Consider the following 18,677-nt stretch of genomic DNA (forward strand, 5'->3'; position numbering starts at 1 on the left):
GAGAGCACGCTCTTGAATTGGGCTGCCCGTGTTTGATGGTTGCTTCGCTTCTCCAGCATGATGGCTGGACTGATACATGATGGACATTCAAAACAGAAGCCATCCACTCTGCTGGGTGAGAGGTGCTGTTAAGAAATGGAAAATCCATTTCTGTATTAGTTTTGTGACTGTTTTGCTGCAAACATATTCTCCTCTGAAGGAGAGCTAGTTTCTCCGGAAATCCACATGGCAGGCAGCATGCATCCCATGAAAATTGCCAAGAGGACAGCAGCAAAGATGGAAGAGGCAGAGATGTTCAGCAGGGTCTCAGTGCAGTGCAGTGCTCTACCTTTGGCATTACATCCAACAGAGCCAGCTCAAGTGCTTCTGCATGCAAAGTGCAGACATGGATCAAGCCTTTAAAGCACATGTAAGAACGTGAATTAGCAGGTTATGTTCAGCCAAAGAGCCCTGGAAGTTCTTCAGTGTGTTGTTTTTACAATAACTGCTGGTATAAAGTCTGAATGTCTGTAGTCTCACTGTGGGAGAGACAAGCAGAATATGAAGGAGTTCCATTGAGAGAGGAGTGAAATCAGTATTAGAAGTAACAGCAGATTAAATAGCTGCCTATGGAATTGAGATATGCAGGAGAGGCAACAAGAGCAGTACAAGAGCAATAACTTTTAAACACACTGGGTTTTTTTAGTCTAAAATCTATGCTTGCAAGCTAGCTAAAATGTCCTTTAGTTCAGAACATTAAAAATCTGAGTCCGTGGGAGGTGGGGGTGGGACTGGGAATGCAGGGTATGACAAAAGCAGGATCTAGCTGACCATCGAAGTGTAGGTATTTAAACCAAAACACGGAGAGATTGGAAAAACTTGGCAAACATGGCAGATGCAGAGATTTTCAAGATGTGGCAAAGGACAATGAAAACTTCACGATTAAGACCCAAAGGTTTGAGGGGATGCAGCTCAAGGAAGAAAATTAGTCATGTAGTAGAGGGAAGAGGAGGTAGCCCTGAGAAGATGAGTTAAAAACAAGAAAAATAATCAGCCAGAGGGAGGCAGGAAACATACAAAATTTAAAAGTTATGTTTCTGGAAGCAGAGAAGCTGAAGGAGGAGGGTAACTGGGTTAAAATGCTGTTACAGGAAAAAAAATCTATGAAGGATCTGAGAAGGCATATTGCTGAAAAGCACTGATTGCATTGCACTCAGTTGTGATTTCCCATGGCATGTTCAGGTTCAAAATACCAAAAGCTTCTCTTTTGTCTTTGTCCAATGCTAATAGTTTCTATACATGCTGCTCTTTCATCCTTGTTATGGCAGTGTCCTTTCTCATTCCTTGTTCTCCTCATACCTTTCTTTTGCAAAATACAGAACCAACATTTTTAATCTTTTTCAAAAGATAAAAGCTTCTATATTGGTTACCTTTTTAGATATTTGATTCTTTTACAAGCAAATCTCAGCTGACATTGCCACACAGTTATTGGTGTTTTACATGCTTTCATCACTCTCTGATAGTTTGAGGGTTTCTTCCCTAAAACTGTAAAAGATGACTGTTCCTGCTCCCTGTAGGGCTTTATATGCTACGCTGCTGATGGCTGAATTTATTCTTGATAAAAAAGATTTTTAAAAAAGAAAACCATTGACTGGCACATCACATACAATGCATCAGGGAAGATACTGTTCCTCTTTGTCATGGTCCATACCAAATACCAATTTTGTATCTTGAAATCTTGCTGCCTGTCATCAGAGATGGTGAAAAACTGAAAGCGTGTATCATTTATCTGAAGTGAAGAGGGAATCTGAGACCTCCACCTGATTCTTTGTTCAGTCTCAGCAGCCATGAGCAAAGTGCACCTGGATCCTTGGGGGCACAGGAGGGCATGTGTGTGTAATGGTTTTAATTCTTTATTCTCAAAAAATCATTTATCTCCGCAGAGTCTTAAAATTTCAATTCAAAAAAACCTGCAAGGAAATGATATCTGATATTGTTCTCTAGCTCAAAGTACTCATTATCCCAACTTAATTGGCAAGCTATGCTTAATGTGAAGCAGCTAAAACAGTGGCTTCCAGCCCATGAGGTTTGAGCTCCTTACTAAAACCAGTTTAAGTAACTCATCACTCTTTTCCTTGTAAATGATTGGGCTGAGGTGATAGTTTTTTTGGACAGGGATAATTGCAGTACTATAGTCAATTGCCATTATGTAGTGAAATATGTATTTATTTTGAAGTGCCAGAGATTATGTTTGTGCATGTCACTAACATAAGAAGTAAAAGGACCTGAGTACCTAACAAACATTTTTGGTCAAACATTGAGAATGATATCCAGGTGCCTAGAGATAAGTATTAAACATTAAGGGCCAAGGGGTATCCAGTTTTGTTTTCTGCTTTTCCAGAAGCCTGTGTGTCTTCCATAGGTCTGATAACTCTGTGCGGGTATCTCAAGTATACAAGGGAATTTGAAACCACATTACCCCCATCTGTTTGGACACAGAAATCTCCCCCTATTTACCTGAAAATGGTTTGATCTTCTTTTTTACACCTACATCCCAAAGTGATCCAGAATCCTCTGTTCTCTGACACTTGCTAGAAGTGGTGGGGCTCTTGCTATTTGCAGCATGCTTTTCAGTCCTACTGCTGCAGGGTTTTTTCCACTTTCTTCCTGCAGTAACAGTTCATGCACAGTGTTCTTAGGAATAAGAAACGGATGTGTTGTGATGAGCAGCATCACAGACCGTGAGCCAGCACAGGCCAGGCCATGGGGGTCTGACAGTAGGCACTACTTCGGAGTGTCATAAACCTTCTCTGTCCACTGCTGAAGTCATGTCAAACAAGGGGCCCCATCGAGAGAGGAGAGAGCATTGCTGTGTGCAAACTGTGGGACTTACAGCCCTTCATGTGCAATGTACCCTGCAGTGGGTACTGCTACAGACTGTATCTTACGGAGTGGGGTGGAGAGCAAAGTCCCTGGCTTGCTGGTTGCAGTGGAGAGCCTGTCTGGAGGCAGTCATGAAATTCAGTGGTGAGCAAGAGGGCATGAAACTTTATGCTGGCTGATGACCCTTATTACAGGTTGTGCTTCTCTGTCTTCTTTCATAAACCTTATTTTTAAAGGGGTCCTCTTTTATAAACCAACGTTGCCTGATATGATGGATTTTCTCTTAACTCACCTTTCCTGCTGCTCCCCAAAGTCTGAGGAGTAATCATTTACTCAGTGGGTCAAGTGTCTCTCAACCTCAGTACTGCAGCCTTTTTTTGCTTTCAAAGATGCAGGTTTGCCTTCTTCCATCTGCTGCCTTTACTCCTGTCCCAGCAGCTCTAGCATTATCCTGCTTCATCTTATTGGGCTTGCTCCTTCCTCTGCCCCACAAAAAACCACACATGTTTGGCTCTAAGACCCAGTATGACAGCATTTCTTACCTCCTAGCCTATTTTGTCTTTAAAATCCAGGGTAGTTTTCCCCCTTGAGTGTTTCACTGGTGAAAGAAAATCTCCCTATGAAAACTAACACACCTTTACCCTCTGAAATGACATGAGGTTGACTGCTGCTCTGATGCCTACAATAGAACTTGTATTGTCTAGGCATTCCAAGTCCAGAGTCTGCTACATATTGCAATCAGCATAATCATTCTTTTTTTATGGGCCCCTTCTTGCACATCAGGATGTACCAGAAAATTTCCAGTGTTCAGAGAAGGCACAGGGCTTCTCTGGAACAGCAACAGCTGAACCTGAGGGGCACATCCAGGTGCTACACTAGTGGTAATCTATTACAGCATAAAACAGTGGTATCTGACAGTGAAAGCATGGTGCAGGAATGGACTATCAACTCTAATAGTGGTGTTTCTGCCACTGCTGTCATGTGATGAACACACTCTTAATTTATTAGACTACCAGTTGAATACAGTGACTCATGACCAAAATCCATTACTTAATTCCAGATGAATTAAGTAGAGAGTTTTGGCACATTTATTAAGTAATGATTGAAAGTAATAATAAAAGCTCTCCCAGTCATATTCTTTCCACGAGTCTGTGAAATGCTGAATTTGAGTGCTGTTAAAAACACAGGGGTGGTGAAAGTGCCCAAAAGCACATATGTCTAAGTGGAGCACTTGTGTTAGCACAAAGAGGAGAAAATTCACATATATTCTGACATACAGGCACCAGTAGTTCTGGAATAGGATATCTGTGTCTTTACAATAAAGTATGGTGGCATTTTGCCATTTTTATATGAACTAGCTACATGATGTGAATTAATGTGTATCTTTGGAGGGGGGGAAATAGTGAACAATTACTTTTCCAGAAAAAGATCTATCTCTAGAACAGGGTTCTTAGTTTGAATTAATATCTGTTTGGGGTTTCTTGTGTCTTTAGTAGGTAAATTTTCCTAATCTTGTACTCTCAAACTAGGAACCATGTCACAACTACTTAATAAATTTGCCAGTGTGTTAAAAGCATTGTTCAGAGATGAGTGAAAATGGATTCAATGATGTTACAACAGCAGTGAATTTGTCTCAAGGCAATAGTTGGGAAATATTTCCGGAACTAGAACCTTATCTGTGATGATTTTGCTCTGGTTTAATCTACCAAAAGAATAGTTTGCTCTGCTGTTTGGCTCTGAAGGCAGAATCTCTCGTAGGACAGTTACTTGATCCTATGAAGTGAAAAGTTTCCTGAATTAAGTAACGGAGGCAGGTATTAAGGTGCTGAAACTTTTGTCACTCAAAGGAAAAGACATTGGATCTTCATTGTTGAAATAATAAGTAAATGCTATCATCTTACAGTCAAAGACTTAGTACATGGTGTTAGATGAATCACCTTCTTAATATGAAAATTATGGAAGTCTTATCTTAGAAAAATAACTTTTAAATGTATAGTATCAGAAAAATGCTCTCCCAAGCACCCACAAGACAACCCCTTTCCTGTTACATCTACTTAATGTCTTTCTTCCTTCCTTTAAGAGTGAAATTGAACAAATAAATACGATTTCTTTTTTCCTTGTCAAGCTGTTGGCTATGTTTAATCATATTATGTAAATCCTCTTTAAAAGCGTCAAGTCAGTTTTGGGTCTTACAATGTGTATGTTGTTCAAATACAAAAAATAAAAATAAAAAATCAATTTGTTTGTAGATTAAAGTAGTTCTGTATGGACCCTAATGAAAATTAAAAAGGCTATTTATTTTTAATATAATCCTCACACACATCTGCCTTGCTTCCCAGCACCCTCATCAGTTCTCACTTCTTCTGTTCAGGGAGGCTTCTTGTGTTGCAAGAGAGCTGAATTGTCCAGCTCTCCTACTAGTGGTGCTAGATAACAGTAGTGCTAGATAACACTTTGCTGACATTCCAACACTGGTTTCCATTACACATTTCCATCTGCTTTCAGAAGAGGCTCTCAACATGGGAAAACATAATTCTACGTGCAAATGCTGTGCAGAATGTAACACACACCAGTGCAGAAGTCAAGGATCACAGGTGGTGTCAGTTGTGTTGGGCTGATGCAGCGGTACCTGTGGTAGGACTTCCCATTCACACCGCTGTGGAGCAAGGTTTCTTCTATAGCTCATGCTAGAAAACATGACTCTTCTCTTCTTCGTGTCTGTAGTAAAGCAGGAGAAACATAACTGAGTTAAGAGAAGTTAACCACTAACTGTGCTAACCTATGACACTGATGGGGTTTCTTTCTGTGAATGTAGTACAGTGGTTTATATAGTTTTAGAAAAACTTTTTGCAGTATAAAGAATAGTCCTTGGCTTTCACCTTCCATGGTTTAACTCGATATTAAAGCAAATTTCCTGCTTTTGCAAAATACTTTCACATAGTTAACACGGTGTTCAAAGTACTCAAACCACAGAAAATGTGCTAAGAGCTACACTTGTTCGTAGGTTTTAAGACCATGTAAACAGTGGCTTAGATCAACTCTGTAGCCCAGCCACTCCCCTCTTCTTCCAGCTGGTGTGCCACCTGTGTTTGGTGAACCCCTGGAAGGACATTTTCCCTGTTGGAATTGTGGTCAGCTGCTTTACCTACATGGGTGAGCAGCTTTGTTGGAAGTGGCAGTTCTGTCTTTCACTGCCTCCTGGGGACAGGGCAGGGAGAGGGAAGCCTGTCTCCCCAACAGGCAACTGCTGGCAGTGGGGCCTGGTGCTGGCTCCTGGTTCTGGTAGGGGAGTTTCCAAGCTGGACACCAGCTTACACAGCTGCCACAGATGAAATACAGTGACTAGATTTTAGACCTTGGAAGTGTGAGTCTTCTGGCATGTGCTATCCAAAGGCTAAGTTTGATGCCATTCTTGGCAGGGAAAAGAAGTGGGGGAAAGAAGGGGAAGGCAATAAAAAAACCCTACCAAACCCACTCACAATATATTTTACTTTAAATATGCATCTGAGTAAGAATTGAATAGTAATATTGGGCTGGAATTACTACAGCTGCTCAGAGTAAGGAATGCTGTACTGTCCCGCTGTTACACATTATCTATAAAAAGCTGTTTCATTGTTTTGGCCTATCTAATACTGATTTGATCTTCTCATGCCTAACTGAAGGGTGTGTACAGCAGAAACTTTAGAACTGCTGAGCACTGGCATGTCCAGAATGCTTATACCGTGCTTGATTGTTGTTTGGTTTAGTTTTCCTGCTGAGCTTTCCCTGACAGCTCCAAAGCCTTTATGTATTTTAAGAAGCATTTTGTGTGTCTAGGCATGTGCACTGGTGTGAATACTATTGCCTGGAATACTAGACCAGTTCCAGGGAAGAAATCTGCTTGGGGCAGCCATCCATTCCTTACGCCCAGTGCTCTGGGATGCAGTCTTTGGCTGCTAATGAAATGATCATTGTGAACTGATTCCACCAGAGGACTGAGGTGCTGAGATGCTCTGTTGCAATTTAAGTGAGGTACTAAAGGAAAAAGGAATATTGGTCTGTCCTGGATGTGTGCACAGAGTAAAGCAAAAAGTCTCACTGATCTCATTTATCTACTTGTACTTATTCCCAACCAGTGGCAGACACTGTGCTAGAAGAGTAAAAGCTACACCAAATCATGGTTTATTTTCTTTTTTGAAACACAAGCTTAATTTGATATGTGTTGCAAACTGAAGTAATCACTGTAAGTGATACACAACTCTTAATGTGTTCGTGTTACACAGAACAAACAGATGCAGGTGAAAATAGCATTTCAAACTTTTCTGTCACAGTGTTTCATAAATGTATTGGGGAAAAGAAGATTTTCAGTTTGCTCAAGCAAATCATTTCTGAAAGAGAAAGAGGTGCTAACAACTATAATCTGTTATTAATAATATTGCCTAAAATTGTAACAGGGCAAGTAAATTAAATATTAAGTTCAAAGAAATAAAAATGTTTGAGGACAGGATTTCTATTTGTATTGCAAATTGTATTGAGATTCAAATCCTACTGTACATATTTGGTGGACAGTCTAATGCTTTTTATAATCAGGAATGTTTTTACATGATACAGAGTGAGTATTTTCTAACACCTCACATTACTGCAAAATCTATTTGATAATCTTTAACAGTTCAGTGCAGAGATTTTTGTTTTTATCTATATTGTGAATATTCTGTTCAAATGACTGACTACCACATCAGTTCTAGCACATCAGGCGAAATTCTGAGAAATAAAAATGGTTCAATGTCTGAGAGTTAGAAGATTTGATTTTCCTCTTCCCTCTACTTTGAAATATATACAGACAACTGAGTTTATGAATTCAGAAATAAGATTTTTAATAAGTATGCATAAACAGTAATTGATCAGAACATTTTTGAGTTATCCAAAAAATCTGATTAAATTATCATATCATATACAATAATCATACCTGATAATTCACAAAATGTGATGTAGATTAGATTACTAATTATGTTTATATTTCCCAATTTTCCTGTCCTTTTCATCCTGCATGATACACTCATGGTGATTGCTGTATGCAAATTCCTAGCACAGCTGCACTGAAGGTGATTCAGAGTTGCTTCACTGACCTCAGTAGTAACTTCATCAGGTCTTCACCATTTCTGATCTTGTCTTCATCACATTGAAGGATTGAGCAGCCATTTTACCATAACAGCAATCCTCTAGAACTGATGTGAGGTTTCTCGTGTATCTGTGCTGGTGCTAATCCTGCCCTATATTAATATATATTTACATTTGCATTTATATTTACACTACATATATGTATAAAATTCTCATAAGCTGCTTTTTTATTATTTTCACAAGCAGTACATGACTTTCAGGTGCAATTTGGAAAAAGAAATCTGTTTATTTAAGCATGAAAAAAACAATAATTTTATAATCATTTAGGTTGTAAAAGATCATCAACTCCAAATGTAATTGACAGAATTTCTTTTTCTTTAAATGTTCAATGTGACCATTTTAAAAATTCCTTTCATTTTAGGAGATTTTAAGTTCTGGAGGTTAGTGTTTTATTCAGTAAATCCTTGCTAAATGCCAGACTGGAATAGATGTCAGAAAGGCTCCTTTTCTGGTCAGTACCATGCATATAGCTAATAATGTGTGGAAAAGATGGTGTCTACTTGAACAGCACAGTCTAAGAAACACTAACAAACCCAGTTAAATTGCTGCATGTAGAAAGAATTAACCTTGTACAGCGAAGAAGCCTTCAGAGAAGACTTTTTCACAAGTAACATCATTGGGTTTGCATTCACTGCTGTGGTTTTAACAATTGATGCACATTTAATTTATGGTAACAAGTTGCAAGTTGTTTGGTGGGAGATGAGGACTTGCCAAGTTCTGTGAATTGTGGTATCCAGGTTATCTTCATGCATATACTTGGCCTTTACTAGCATAGTGCCATTCTCTTAAGGATGTGAAGTAGCCATATCAGAAGTCTCTGACTGATGCAGTGTGGATGTATTAACAGAGTCCATAATGTGTGTAATGCTTGAACGTGCAATCATATAAATATGGCTTGCTCCAAAATAGTATCAGTATCCAATTAGATTACGTGCAGTGATGCAAATGGTGCTATTAGTCTTGCGTGTTTTCCCTGTACTTCTCCGTCACCCTTTATTGCTGTATCGTCTGAATTCTCCCTTCATTTTCTTTCAACAAAGGCAAGTATGCCATGAGGGATCTGGTCCACCGACTGCCAGGCGCTAACAACAGCAACAGCTCAGCGAGCAAGGCCATGTCTGATGACACCGTTACTGCCATTTGCTGCACTCTGCATGAAGTCATCACTAAAAACATGGAGAATGCCAAGGCCTTACGAGACGCAGGCGGCATTGAGAAACTGGTTGGCATATCTAAGAGTAAAGGAGACAAGTATGTTTTGCAAATCACCTTGCACCTTTTTAACCTCTCCAGTAGTTATTACTAGTCCTGAATGTGTTTGCCTTCTCTGTGCAATCGTGAGTTGAATCCTTTAGTTTCATCAGAAATCATATGCCCAGTGTGAAGGGTGACAAGTGACGAGACAATGCCAATACCAAAAGTCTCCCTCTGCTTTGGTTTATTTTTGATGCGCAATCAGCAGTGTGGGGAGTGCACTCCGTGTGCATTTTTAGGAAGAGTAATTATCTACAGTAACCCCTAATTCTAAGCAATTGCAGAAGATCCTCATAAACATTAGGGATCAGAGTAGTTGGATTGCACCCTGCACAAGGGGTGACATGCAGGTGGAGGGATCCTTTAAAAGGAAGGACCTCACCACAGTTCTGTTTCTGCTCCTCTTGCTCTAGGAGTGAAGAATGTAAAGTCACTGTCCCTTTTCACAGCACCTTTTTCCCTGCCACCAGCTTGGCATTAGATCCATGGATTTTCTGACCGCTTGCTTCTGAGAGAGCATTAGGCTGGTTTGTGAGGCAGAAAATGTCTTGCACACAACTGTGACATTTTCAGAACAGCTATGGTTTCATCTTGTCTGTTTGGCTATGTACACACTCTTCATGAAGAGTCACTCTTTATCCTTCTTTTGCCTAAAACAGATAGCCTGGTTCTCATATTTGTCAACCTGATGAAGTATAGTGCAATGGGACTATGGCAGTTTGAAAACAAAAAGCCTTCACTGTAGTGTACAAAACCCATCAGTCCACCTGCTCGGAGCTGTCATCACACAGCCTACTGCAGCATCAGAGCTCTTAAAGAGCCCCACAAAGCCAGGCCAGAACCTGAAGGAAAGATTTATGCACCCTACATTTGGTATGAGAACTTATGCTCGCCTATGTGATCAGAGCATTGCCAGTATAATTTAATCACATTTCTTTTCCTCTATTGTCACCCTTTCCCTTTCATACCAAATTCATTATTGAAACATTCTTGCATTCAAATTTTAGGGGGTAAAAAGTAGTAGTGTGACCAAGTATGTGATCCCAGTTGTGGGAGCTCCCCATGCTCTGCCAATTTATTTATATTTGCATTTTGTTATTATTAAATCTACTTAATTTATTTATGTTTTCTAGATCAAATGTACTGACATTGCAAACAGGTTCATATCCATTTCTCTTAAGCTGAATGTGTCTTTTCTCAGAATAATGCATTTGCCTACCTGTTCATTATCTGGTAAAGAATACTGATACCTGTTGAGTCTGGAATTTTTGAAGTATCATGGGCAGTTTTAGGAGGGTCCAAGGGCATAATTCCCTGTCTTAATATCCCTCATAACTGTAAAAGACATCTATTTCTAATTATTGTATTTAGCCCAGGTAGAGTAATTGCCCTTCCAAGTCATGATATGTATCCCTCCTCTCAAGTGCTTTGAGCAGCGGTCCTGTGTTATTATTTTTACAGGTTACACAGTTCTAGAACAAGAAAACCTGTCAACACACAGTGCTGCAAATGCCCATCTTAAGTAAAAGTTCCATTTTTCAGCTTTCAGGAATGTCAGTACTGTGTGCTATTGGTTTGGTTTGGTTTCTTACAGGTAATTCATTGTTTGAAAATCAAAATTGCTGGTTGTTGGACTGATAGAAAATTCTGGCATGCTCACTTTAATACAGTAAAACACTTCCATATGAAATGATTTTGTCCAGTATGAAGCAACTGCTTCTGAATGTTCAGGATACTGGACTGGCCATGCATCCTGGTATGTATCAGTGCCAGGAGTGTGGGGCTGGCCCTGTGAACCTTTGGAATATGCCCAGGGCTTGAACGCGCTCCTTGTATGACCGCATGAGAGAACTGGTGTTCATAAGGTTATTTATAGTGGCCAAACCCATATCAGCTTCACATAGCTCCTGCCTCTCCTCAGTACTCACAGAGTGGTTGGCACAGTTATTTTTCTGGTTACTCCATGCTACCAGCACCCCACTAGCCAGTACAGCTGGAAGTATAATAAAAACAATTATGCTTGAAAGGGTTTATCAAAATCCTGTTTACTCTCCAGTTACCCACCTACTGCTGTACTCTGGGTGAGAAATGGAATAGAAGTGGAAAAAAAGCATCAAATAAATTACTAGGGAAATGTTGTATTAATTAATCAGTTGTGTCATAACAATGCTTTACCAGCTTGAGTGTCAGCCAACCAGTGATCCTTCTCAGAAGTCACAGAATGAACCAAAGCGTGGCCCCTGCCCAAAGCAGTAACTTATGCTGCTGGTTTTCTGGTTTCTCTTTGGTTGTGCAATCCATATGCCTCTTCTGAGTAAAACATAAATCACCTCAGTGACTGCCCCCAACTCCATCAATCCTCACTCTGGACTTTGGCCTTTGCAAGGTTTTCTAGTGTTCTACTGCTTTATATGTATTTTTGATCCAGCACAATGTATGCTTCCTTAATGGTCTGGGTTATCTTCCCGGTCCTTTTCTATTTGACCCTTCTTCACTGAGATGAATACTCTGTGATATTTTTTTTTTTTTAATTACCTATTCCAACAAGAATATATGACATCAACTGATTGTAACAATAGCTTAGATCTTCTTTCAAAACCTGTCTGAAAAGAAAGCTCATGTGAAGTTACATGGTTTTCAAAATGACATTGTATTGCTGTCATTAAAGGATAATGGCGTGAGCAAAATCCAACTCCGCATTTGGATTCCTAATGAAATTTATCATAACTTTATCATATAATCAGTTGTATTTCTGCATCTTCACTCTGCATTTCAAAACCAGTGCTCATCGTCCATCTAGGGTTTCTTTTGGCCACTGCTAAGAGGAGCTTAATGAGTTGAATGCACTCCTCAGGTTTGGCAGCTTACGGAGGAAGAAATTCTGCTCTGACTCCTTGTCCTTTATGCCAAAAGTTGTAGCATATATTAGATGTACATAATGCCAGTTGGGTCCTCAACAATTTTGCCAATTGCTACCTCCTATTCTTCTTACTATGCTCTCAGCAGAAATCCCTGTGTGTACTGAGATGCACGCGTTTTGCTCCTCACTGGTTGATTAGTGCTATAGAAATAAGATATATCGCCCTTGCTTAAAAACACATTGGTCTCCAAGATGCCAAGCAAAGATCTTATGGCATGCTTGAAACACACTGTATTTGAGGGTTTAAATCCATAGTGATGCATGTGAAAATTGAGATGAATGGTGTCCTGTACTTAACAGTCTCTTTCTCACTGTTTTTTTCTCTCTCTCTCCCTTTTTAATATATGTGTGTAACAGGCATTCGCCTAAAGTGGTGAAAGCAGCATCTCAGGTCCTCAATAGTATGTGGCAGTACAGAGACCTGAGAAGTCTCTACAAGAAGGTAAGGCTTGGGTTTTTTCTAGATTTATCATCTTTCATACTGTTATCCAAATTTGGGGGCTGAGAGACTTCAGACCAAAATACTTGTTTATGTGACTGGAAATTCACATGGTGCTTAAAGTTTCAGATACTTGGAGCTATTAGTTTTTCCTTAATTTCTACTTTTAAGATAAAAATGCCCTTTGAAAATATGTGTGGTGGTGAAAAGGGGGTGTGAATTTGATTTTAAAATAAATTCATACAAAAGGTGCTGGATCTGACAGCCCTGGAGAGTGAAATCCTCTGTTCATAGAACAAACCTATGTAAGCTCTCCTACTGAAACAGTCCTTCTTACACCTCCTCACCTTTTTCTGAGGCAATTACCAGATTTTCAGCCCTTCAGCTCCCAAATTTCCTCATGAGATTGTAAACAAGAGTATCTGAAGGAGTGGTGCTGCTTAGAGACCAGCTACAAATGGAGCTGGGCTGAAACCTGGTAGCTTCATTTCTAATCAGCCGGCAGACAGTGGCATCAGACCTGGTTTTCAGACAGTCTGTTGAGTCCATAGTAGCATGCCATTCCCACAGCCCTGCTAACCTGTTGAAAATGAATTGCAGTAGAGTAATATAACACTGTGAAACAACATTCCATATAGCTTTTAAAATGTGTCTGCTTAGTAAATGAAAACATTTACGGGCATTCTTGCTGAATATTTCCAAACTGAATTACATTCCACGTGAGTATCAGCCTGCAGATTCAGCTCTTCAATGTCTTCTTGCTTGGAATTTCACATCTTATGTAATTGATATTTGTATTTGTAATCTCAGAGAGAGCTAAAACTTCATGTGGCATCTTTAGTTCAGGCCCTAGTTACAGCTGAGGCATAAGGATGGAGAAGCAGGGAAGGTTCACATTGGTGTGGTCTGTGTTGTATGTATTCTGCACAAGGAAATAGCTTAGTTACATGAAATGTGTGCACCAAATCTCAAGCTGGCAGAAGCTGACCTTCTGTGTGAACTGCTGTTCTTTTGCATGCCTCAGTCTTGCTTGTGTCAAGTCTGAGGAGTGAGGAAGATGATTATTGAGTCTCTCCCATTGTTCACTTCCAGTATTTGCAGTCATCCTTGGCAGCCCTAGGGATACCATATGTGAAAACGTTCCAAGTAACAAGCTGGTACTCGACTGTCCCATTAAGAGGTGGGAACAAACATGAGTTGGAGTAGGCTTTTCTTGATCCAAGGCAGTAACACACTGGAAGTGTGCATAGCCTGACTTCTGTGCATGTGGGTGGCTGTGCTGTAGAGGCTGAGCTGTACTGCACCATAATCTCTTATAATATCTGGCTCATGTTCAACTTTTTGTCTGTATATATATGCTGTGATGGAAAAGCAGTTTCTGGGGTTGCTCCATGCATGAGGTAATAATGTTTGTGCTGAGTTTACTGCTAACCTAAGGGACACTGTTGGCTGCCAGTGTGACTGCCTGGTAATGGACTTACATACTAAGCATGCTCAGGTACTAAGTACCTTGCATGCTTACAAGAGCATTTTCCAAGGCCACAAATACATACTCGTGATATGGAAAATAGGACAGACTAGCTTTAGAGGTAGCTTCCAGGACACTCATAGCCTACAGATCATCTGTATTCTCAGGAAGAGAATTTTATTAATGTCTATATTAGTTAATACCTACACAAAATCTTAAAATGAAGATCAGTCTCTGCTACATATTTGTATGCTAATTGCATGCCATTATATGCTGCTAAGCCTCGTATAAATATGGTTTCTTTTAATCAAAATGTTCCGATAGTTAATTTTAAATACTCCTTTTTGTTAAAATACATGCAATAATCTTTATAAAGTTAGAATATTTATTGAACTTGCCTGTAATAGGCTGACTCTTACGCTGCCTGTCTGGGTTTCCCCCCTGTTTGGAAAGCAAGGGCAATGGTTTTATGACAGAAAAATTAGAGAAGTTTGCATTATACTAATAGTCAGCTACTTATGTAATATAAAGATACTGGATCAATGCAATCTTTGTTTTATCCCATTAAAATATATATACCAGTAAAAATGAGTGAACATGCATTGTAATGCAATCAGCACTTTGCAGTATCTTGCCCTTGCACTTTTGAAGTGCAGGTAAATCCCATTGCATAACCATCAACAACTTGCTTCTGTGTACTGAAGTATCTATACAGTTGCTTACAAAGAATTGGCCAACAGAGACACAATTTTGTATTGTAATACAAGGAAATTGCAAGCATCCCATTATATTTAAGTGAAAGCAGCAGCACTTACCTTTTGTTTGAGAAAAATGTAACCAAATAGTTTGAATTGTGGTATATTTCAGAGCTACACGTTCCCAATAAAGTAAGAAGAGGTAAAAAGAATTGAAGTATTATTCTTTGTGTTAATGGGCAAAGTGTACAATACATACAGTAGAGTAGCAGTCAGTATATTTAGTCCAAATATGACTGGATCAGCAAAGACATTAAAACCTCTTTCATTTTCCTAATTTTACTCAACATTGCAAGGACATCCCACAGCTGGCAAAAGATAAACTGTGCTGACAGAAATCCAGAGCTGGGGGCTGGTGTGGATGCTCTTTAGGTCCACACTGTCTTATGCACTGTATTTGCAGAGCTATGCCACAGCCTGTACCCTCTGCTGGCAGGCTCTATCCATTGTACATGGATTTTGAGGTCATAGCTGTATTGTGGCTTTAGTGGGACACACAGACTTGTTAGGCTGGGCTGTCATGGAACAGACACAGAAAGTAAACAGCATTCAGATAATGCGAGTGAGGAAACAGTATTAGATAGTCCTCTGTAGGCTTGTGCTTTGAGGGAAAAAGAAGTTTTGCTCCTGATGTGGTTAATTTGGCACTATCCTAACACAGTCCAACAAGGAAAAGTTGTAAAATGCATAAGTATTTCTGGTCCTAAAACTGTAGAAAAAAAAGAAGACTTGACTGACTAAAAGGAAGCAATTAATTTAGTCTTGAAATAAAGGAGTTTCCGGCCACCCCAAAAGTTGAAGGTCCTTCATCATGAAAGAGCTTATAGGAGCTTAATTTACAAGCAATAGCTGTTACAGAAATCTCAAAAAGTCCTCCAAGAGGAAAACAATGTTCAGTTCAGTCACATCTAGACAGTGATTAGATTATTTAGTGTGATTAATTTCTAGAAAGGAGATGATCATTGCATTTTTCATCAGTAGAGGAAATACGGTCTCCCAAAGACAGTATCATCATTTTCAAACTTCTTTGTTTTCTACAAGCAAGACACATTTTCATAAATGATCATTTATCTGTCTCTGTTTTCATGAGTCTGTTCCAAAATACTTAAAATCTGATTTTTAAATATCCTTAATGGTCACATGGCCCAAAGCCCAATGAGTGGGTCAGCAGCTCAACACTTCGGAAAAACCAGGTACAGGAACTAGGCCACAGCTTGTTCCTATGCTTCAAGCTCCTGGTACATGCCTCGTCTTCAAGTATCTTGGCAACACTGTAGTGTAGATTTGCTTACAGCACTCAGGAAGAGAGATTCTGCCTTATTTGAGCTTAGCCACTTAAGCAAGATGCAAGGAGCTACTACGTTGCTTCTTTAAAGACACCTATTTCTGACTCAGTCTCACTGTCCCCCACTCCAGTCTCCAGGGTATTCACTCACTGAAGATTTGGGGACACCTGAGAAAATACAGATGTGACTGTAAGAGAGCAAATTTCCATTAGCTGGTAAACTTTTGTCTATGTCAATATTCAAGAAAATAACCAACTACTCTTAAATACAGATAGCTTGTTAAATTACATGAGGAAATTTGAGCAAAAGGGTTGTGCTAAATGAGCTTAACATGAAGGAAAATTTATTAGCCAAAAACAAGCTTCAATTAGCATTAAATGTGTGTAGTATTAAAGAGCTGGAGGAATTGTCAGGAAGAATATATTTTCTCTTAATTGGTTTGCTTTGCCTAACCACTTAGGCTCCAACAAAATATGTTTGCATTCTATCATTATGTTTACACTTACTCTGTCTTCCAGTGTGTAAGTAGAGGTCATGATGAATTTGTAGAAAATATTTTTCTTTCCCATTTATTATAGTAGGTTTCTGTTCTGCACGGAATATTAGAAATGTTTGTCCCATTTGCCTGAATAAAAATACCACCCAATGTTTGAAACCAGGCAGGCTGTTGAGGGCAGTCGTCCTTCAGCGCATATTGTGCCATTTACAGCAGGGATACTTTTGTGATAGGCTTTTAATGGAGTCACTCTAAAGATGCCTTGTCTGTCATTGGTTGGAAAAAATACATAGCATTGCCCGAAGCCTTTGAAGCAGTTAAGGCAGTGTGGATATAGAAAAAGACTTGCTTTTCATGTGACTTTCAGAATAATAAAAAGATGACTTTATGAGAAAGTCCTTTATGACTAAATGTTCCATGAAAATTGATGGCATTGAACTTCAAAACCCTAGTCAAGGAGTTTTAGAATCTAAAGTCCTTTCTTAAATAAAATATACCTACTCACCTTTTAAAAATGTTAATTACAACGTGCTATCATGTAGACTTGGGACACATTGTTTGGATTTTCTTCTGGTAATGTTATTATCAGTCAGACACCCCCCAAAAGCTGGTTTAGGTTAAATTTACCTAGTGAAAAGATCTGTGCAGAACTTAAACCCTACATTAAAGATCTAAATTCTAAATCCAGAGCATAATAATTCCTCAAAAATAGTGGCTTGACTTGAAGGAACTATTCATGTGTTCAGATTGTTCATGAGCATATGTACTTTGCAGTGCTGATCTTTCAGCGGGGATTAATTTATTTCTGTACAATTGGCAAAAGCTTTTTCAGATTAAAATGTTACCCTCTCAGAAAAAGGATGAATTAATTTAAGATAAACCCCCTTCTGTAATGTGAAGCTAAAGTACCATTATAGAGAAGGCATTGTCTAGAGCCCATTTTTGTATTAACTATGAAAATGCAAGTACCTGGTTAATAAATGATTGATTGATTGATTGATTGATTTATGGCAGTGGGCGTCCCCAAGCTTCAGTGTGACTGATGACAGAGGATTTTCACCAACCCACGACTCTGGGTCATGGCACGCTCAGCATACTCTCTCCCAGAGCCAAGAAACCAGAATCTATTCCCCAACCCAGGTATTCTGGCTGTCAGCTGACCAGTCTTGAATTGTTGTGTTTCATGCATACTGAGATTTGTACCCAGAGCAGTTCTACGGGAGACCTTTGAATCAAAAGTAGCAAAGCCTAACTGGAGAATATGTTTTTCAGTTGCACAGTTTAATCCACTGAGCCCTGTAGGTTCTAGATGGAAAGTGTCTCACTTCACTTAGGAGAGTACATGCGAGGAGGGTGTGCAGAATTCTGCTCTCTCTGAGGACGGCACGTACCAGTGAGAGGGACAAGTGCATTACATTCAGTTCCCTTACAATCTTTCTAGCATTTCTCTGATCTCTTCTCTGATTGTCTGAACCTTTCAAAGAGAAAGGCAGCTGTTGATAAGCACTATGTTGCAATAGCAGGTTAAATTTATTAAGCACATTGCTTTGTTTTCTGGCACAGTGGCATATCTTAAGAAAAAAAGCAATAGCTGGATATTTCAATAAGGGGATCCCAGGTAAACCAACACATCTGTAGAAAAATCAGTGTGTCCAAGAGTCAATTAAATTCTTAAAATGCTAATTTTCAAAATCTCTGTTAAGAGTGATAATGTACATTTCCTTAAGACAGAATTATTGTTGATGAGAATTAGCAGGACTGGCTTTTGTGTTAGAGGCAGTCTTTAACTTGAGGTACTAAAATTACATTTCCTTAACCAAGTGTGTTCTTTTTTTTCCTTTTACTATTTCTTTTCTTAATAAAATATTACTTTGTGGCATTATGGCAAAACCAAAATACCTTCTACATACGCACAACATCCTAGAAAGTCCATGGAGGAACCATATTTATGTCTGTATTGTATGTGTGTGTGTGTGTATACATGTTATTATACATGTACAGACATATGTATACAGTCATATATGTGTGTCTGTATATTAT

At 39.2% G+C, this 18,677-nt stretch overlaps 1 protein-coding gene across 2 annotated transcripts in view; it reads left to right on the forward strand.

Moving 5' to 3' along the window:
• Window positions 1-18,677, forward strand: part of CTNND2 (catenin delta 2) — a gene marked incomplete at both ends in the record, with an annotated part of 531,585 nt that overhangs the window by 487,707 nt on the left and 25,201 nt on the right. For both annotated transcript variants that reach the window (XM_082277797.1, XM_082277798.1), the window contains 2 exons: window positions 9,060-9,270; window positions 12,551-12,635. In XM_082277797.1, coding sequence (XP_082133923.1) covers window positions 9,060-9,270; window positions 12,551-12,635 — 296 coding nt within the window. The remainder of the gene's footprint in view (window positions 1-9,059; window positions 9,271-12,550; window positions 12,636-18,677) is intronic.

Source organism: Coloeus monedula, assembly GCF_965178545.1.
Source record: "Coloeus monedula genome assembly, chromosome: 1".
In the NCBI taxonomy this organism is placed as follows: domain Eukaryota; kingdom Metazoa; phylum Chordata; class Aves; order Passeriformes; family Corvidae; genus Coloeus; species Coloeus monedula.